The following is a 5,222-nucleotide window of genomic DNA, read 5'->3' as shown; positions in this document are numbered from 1 at the left end:
TGGGGCTGGCCCCGACCAGCACCCGGTGCCGGCCCACGGAGGGGCGGAGGGACCTCCCTCAGGGCACCACGCCCACCTGCGACGGGGAAACTGAGGCACGAAGCACACCATCCAGCTGGGAAGCAGCCCCAGGCTGCCCGCCAGCCCCCAGCCCGTACTCTGCACAGGGTCTCAAGCTGGGCAGGCTGCTGGTGCCACTCCCCCCTCCCCATCCCAGCAGGAACAAGTGGGGAAAGTCACTCTCAGCCAAGCAAACAAAGGGAGCTTCCTCCTAGGGCTGCTGGAAACCGGGGCAAGGTACAGGGGCTGGCAAAGCACCCGGGGCTGCCCTGGCCAGAAGATGCCTGCTGGCACCGCAGCCGGGGAGAGGGAGCCATGGCCAGTCCTGCCTTTGCTCTGGGGCTCCCGCAGGGAACCCATGACCCAGGGTCCCGCTCCTTGTCCCCCAAGCACTATGCAGCATCTGCAGCAGAATGAGCTCCTGGGGCAGACAAGCCAGAGCTGAGGACAGGCCAGAGCAGAGGACGAACCCTAGGGTCACTGCCTAGTGAGGCTCATTACCTACAAAATACATCTTTATTAAAAATATAATCAGTTGTTAACCACGCAGAGAGGATGGAGGGATGCAGGAACAGAGGCTGCTCATACCAGAGCAGGAAGAAAAGCGCAGCAAGGGCAGGGGAGTAAACCTGGGACAGAAATGAACCAACAGCAAAAGCTCCAGCAGTGGTGTGGGCGAGGTATGGGTCGGGTTGTGGGAGCCCAGGCCCCATGGCAGCAGAGCAGCCGCGGGACAGCAAAACTGCTGGAGGGCAGCTTTATTGCTTAAGGTAGTTGCATAGATTGGGGCGTCCCCTCCAGCTTTGTGCTTCGGCAAGGCCAAGGACTGCTGGCACTGAGCTGGCTGCTGGGCAGCACAGCCCCCTCCTCAGCGTTGGGAGCAAGAACACAGGCAAGGCAATCCCCAGTCCCTGCTCACACCAGCCAGGAGAGGAGCACAGTGGCAATGGGGCCCATGTAACAGCAGGTTAAGGGCAGAGGGTACCAGCTTCAAGGGGACAGGGAGCTGCCAACACCTAACCACTGGCAAGGCAGGGAGGAGGAAGCACACCAACACTCATCCTCAGCCCAGGAAGCGCCTGGCAGACAGAAGCACAGCAAGAGGGAGACTGAGCATGGCCACTGCCGTGTGGCAGCAACCAGGGAGAGCAGGCTGCGCATGCAGGGCACAGAGCAGACCAGCGGTGCCTTCTGAGCTCTGCGACATGCACACGGAGCGGGCAGCCAAGCCACATCTCCACCAGGGAGGCACTGGGGTTTTTGGTATCGCCACAGGATTTAAGCCAAGGCAGTCACAGCCCAACCAGCTGGAGCCCTCTGGCATCTTTGGTAACAGCAGGAGCAGCAGGTCACCCGCTGCCCACTCCCCCACCACAGCAGCCTGGCAGCAGGCAGATGCTGAGCATGCAGGTACCGGTGGGACAGGTCCAAAGTTCCTCTCACACACGTCACCCTCACAGGCACTTGCACGCAAGACAGACCTTTCACTCCATCCCCACCCTGGCAGGCAGAGGCTCCTGGCAGAGCCAGGGTGCCTGGCAGCCCACAGGCAGTGGGGTGGGGAAGAGGGGCTCCCATCTGCTAGCCACAGCAGCTGTGCTGAGGGACAGGGCTCAGGGCACTCGCAGGAGCCAGATCAGTGCCCAGGCCTCGGAAGGTCCCTGCCCCTATAATTCACGCACTGGGAGCTCACAAGCACCGACACCAGAAGCCAGGGTGGCTCCAGTACACCTTCAGACAGGACCAGGGTCCCACATCTTGTCAGCAGTGCAGACCTCACCTCCCTGAGGTCCCCAGCCAGGACCAGCTCACTGCATCTCCCCTGCCAGCACCCAGGGCTGTGCTGAAAAAAAGCTTTCGTGCCTTAGCCTGGCAGGAGCTGCCTGGGGAATATGAGGCTGTCAGTCCCCCTTGTCCTCCCACCAGATTCTCTGCAGAGTTCATGGCAGCCCAGCTCGGGATGGGATCAGTGGTGCTGGGAGCAGACACACCAGCTCTCTCCGGCAAACAGGTCTCTCTGCTCAGCAGGCATCAGGGCAGTGGGGAAGCAGCAGTGGTTCTGCCCCTCGCCTCTGTGGGTCTGGGGCAGCTGGCCTCAATCAGCATCCAGGTGGTTCTGGGACAGGGAGTAACTCATGTGATTCCTGTCAAAGGAGTCATCTTCCTCCTCTTCCTCCTCCTCAAAGAGCTGGTTCTCAAGGAAGATGCCACCCAGGCCATACTCCCGTTCGTGGACAGAGACCTCGTTGCGGGTGACGTGACAGGCGCCACCCACAAAGTCAGCAAATCTGGGAAGAAGCCACAAAGCAGCATGTTGTATGCACATGCCTGGCGGCCTCCTGCGAGGCCCTGATGCACAAGGAGCTGGGGCGAAGTGTTTCAGTGCTGGGACCAGGCGTTATCTGTCCCTCCCCCATGGCACACCCTGCTTCCGCACACCGTGGGCCTTCTGTGCCTCTATCTCTAAAGCCAGAGGTGACAGCACAGAGTGACTCCAGGCTTGCAGAAGCACACAGAGACACAGGGGGAGCACACTGCCAGGGAACATTACCTCTTGGGAGACTGGATGCGGGAAACTGCAGTCCAGGCAGAGAAATCTGGGCTTCTGCAGCAGTTTCGAAGCTCCTCGAGGGCCTTGCGCGTCTCCACCTCACCCTGGATCCGGTACTCCTCCTCTGTCAGCAGGCGAGGGGGGCTTGGCCCGAGCCTGGCACTCTGCACTCTCCTGCCAGCAAAGCAGCACCAGTCACTGCCCAGCCAGCCAGGGCAGGACCCCTAGCACAGGCCCAGCTCCCAGCACAGCTGGGTCAGAGCCGGCAGTGGGAGGAGCGGAGTACATCCCTCTGGCCTCCGCAACTTGTTCCCCAGGGAGGCTCCCAGCACGAGAAGGAGCAGGGCACTCTCCTGCACTAGGGGGAAAAAAGGGACCCAACCCTCCCAGTATACCCACCCAAGCCCCAAACCCCAGCGAAAATGCCATGGTTCTGCAACACAGACTCCATCTAGCAGTTCACCCAGGCCTAACAAGAGCGAGGAATCGGGAGCTTGTAGTCCTCACCTGTAGGCAGCAAAGGCCCACTGCATGGGGTAGACCAGGTTCTTGGTGCAGATGGCGATGACCACCAAGGCCGAGGCAATGGGATGGATCTGGATGCCTGAGTACATCAGCAACAGGCCTAGGAGCTGCAGGGCCCAGGAGAGGAGGTTGATGCTGCGCTCGTTCTCCAGCGGACCGTACCTGTAGCACACGCCGAAGCTCACGAAGCCCACAAGCAGCAAGTAGCCTGCAGCAGAGCAGAGAGATCAGGCAGGCACGAACCGGCAGGCCCAGCCTGGCTGACAGGAGCTGGCTGAGCAGCATCTGCCAGGGCTGCAGTTAAACCCGACCCTGGAAGCTGTCTCTCTCAGGAGCACAAGGGCAGCGTCTGCAGCCATGAGGCAGACAGGAAGCCTCAGCATTTTCCACTAGCCTGTTGCAGCTCCAGTAGAAGACACACAGACTGGTGAACAGAGAAGTCCGAAGGGCTCACACTTACCTAGGAGGTACTGCCAGTAGGACTTGCAGATCTCCCGTAGGTTCTTGAAGATCAGCTGAAGCAGGTACAGGGAAAAGGACCAGCCTCCTACCAGCAGGAGGTAAACAGGACTTTTCTAGGGGAGGAGATGGGAAATTCAAGACAGGCAGTGGGGCAGTGGGCAGCCACGGCTACCTCCACCCAGCTGCCAAGCCTTGCACCATGCAAAGCCAGACCCACAACCCAGCACCCCAAAGGCCACATAACTCCAGCACTCTCACCAGAACAATTGTACAGGTGTAGAAGGGGCTACTGCTGCAAGGTCTTTCGCCCCGAGACAGCCTCACACTCACCTTAGGCATGACCTTGGACATCATGTAGACGAGGATGAGTAGCGAGGCCAGCAAACCAAAACTAATCCCAGCTGAATAGTAGAAGAGTTGGCTCCTGCAGAGATCACACACATGCACAAGGTATTTTACAGCTCATGGATGCCTGTGCACAAACACACCCACTGGGAGCAACCCCACGAGAGACTGCAGGCTGCAGAGCCAGCCGGGTACTGCCCACCCAACCCTTCTTGTCCCCAGCTCATGGGCAAAAGGAGGCGACTCACCTGCTCAGCATGTCCCCACAGAAGAACAACAACAGGCCCAGGAAGAAAACCAGGAACAGCTTAGGGTCAAAGCCTGGAAAGACACCGAGTCCAGGTTGAGAGGAACCCTGGCACAGTGCCCTCTGGGTTGAGCTCCCACATGGTCACAAGGACAGGGAAGAGGCAGCGTGCCAGGCAAACCTCCAGCAAGTGGCCTAAACCCTCCCTTGGATGAAGGCATCCTTCCATCTGCAGGCCCATGTTCCTTCCCAAGGGAGGACCAGCCCTGCTGGCCCTCACACCATGTCCTCATTGGCCCCTCAAGGGCATCAGCACAGCCAGACCCACCTCCCACCCCAGGAGCTCCCACCGCAGAGGAGACGTACGTCGAAAGAGGACAATGCAGTATGTGGTACCGGCCTCCAGCAGCTCAACCTTCAGGCAGGTTTTGTTGCTGTAGAGATCCACATCGATGCTGGTGTCATTCAGCTTCTCCTTCAGGAAGGAGAAAACAACGTTCCACATGTTGAACTCCTCCAGCTCCTCCTCGCTGTCCACCTGGGTGACTCGGATCATCTGGCTGCTGTTGACCCGGATCTGTGCAGGGGAAGGAAGCAAGCAGGGGCATGGCCACAGCTGTCAGAAGGGCTCAGCCCAGCTAGACCTGGGAAGACCCACCTTCTCCTCTCACCTGCGTTCTGGTCCATATGTCGTGCCATTGCGGGATGCGCGTGTTGGTGTAGCAGAAGTGGTGAGAAGCCGAGTGATGGTATGCTTGGCCCTCATGGAGCGGGATGACTGAGTCCCTGGCATCTGTGCAACACAAAGCAGAAAAAAAGAAATTCAGCAACACAGACCAAACGTGAGGCTCCTGTTCTGCTTCACCCACCAAAACACACACATCCACTTTCCCCTCCTGGAGTTCCCCCAGATAAGGATGCTCTGGGTGGATAAAAGTAAAAGTTGTTCCACTGTTTTTCTCAGAATATGCTGTCTGGTCCTTTTCTAGAATAACTCCATTCCTGCAACTGTCAGAAATGGCACAGACACAC

The 5,222-nt window shown here is 59.0% G+C and overlaps 1 protein-coding gene across 1 annotated transcript; it reads right to left on the bottom strand.

The window, feature by feature from the left end:
* Nucleotides 1-2,155: 2,155 nt before the first annotated feature.
* Nucleotides 2,156-4,983, bottom strand: TMEM194A (transmembrane protein 194A; the record flags this gene model as incomplete). The annotated part of the gene is made up of 8 exons (XM_010293298.1): nucleotides 2,156-2,348; nucleotides 2,612-2,785; nucleotides 3,119-3,344; nucleotides 3,597-3,711; nucleotides 3,929-4,022; nucleotides 4,192-4,264; nucleotides 4,557-4,767; nucleotides 4,862-4,983. Coding segments are annotated over 8 exons (1,208 nt in total), but the record flags the coding sequence as incomplete, so codon positions are not given.
* Nucleotides 4,984-5,222: the final 239 nt, after the last annotated feature.

Source organism: Phaethon lepturus, unplaced genomic scaffold (assembly GCF_000687285.1).
Source record: "Phaethon lepturus isolate BGI_N335 unplaced genomic scaffold, ASM68728v1 scaffold49218, whole genome shotgun sequence".
NCBI classification, from domain to species: domain Eukaryota; kingdom Metazoa; phylum Chordata; class Aves; order Phaethontiformes; family Phaethontidae; genus Phaethon; species Phaethon lepturus.
This window is presented reverse-complemented; position numbering and strand designations above follow the sequence as displayed.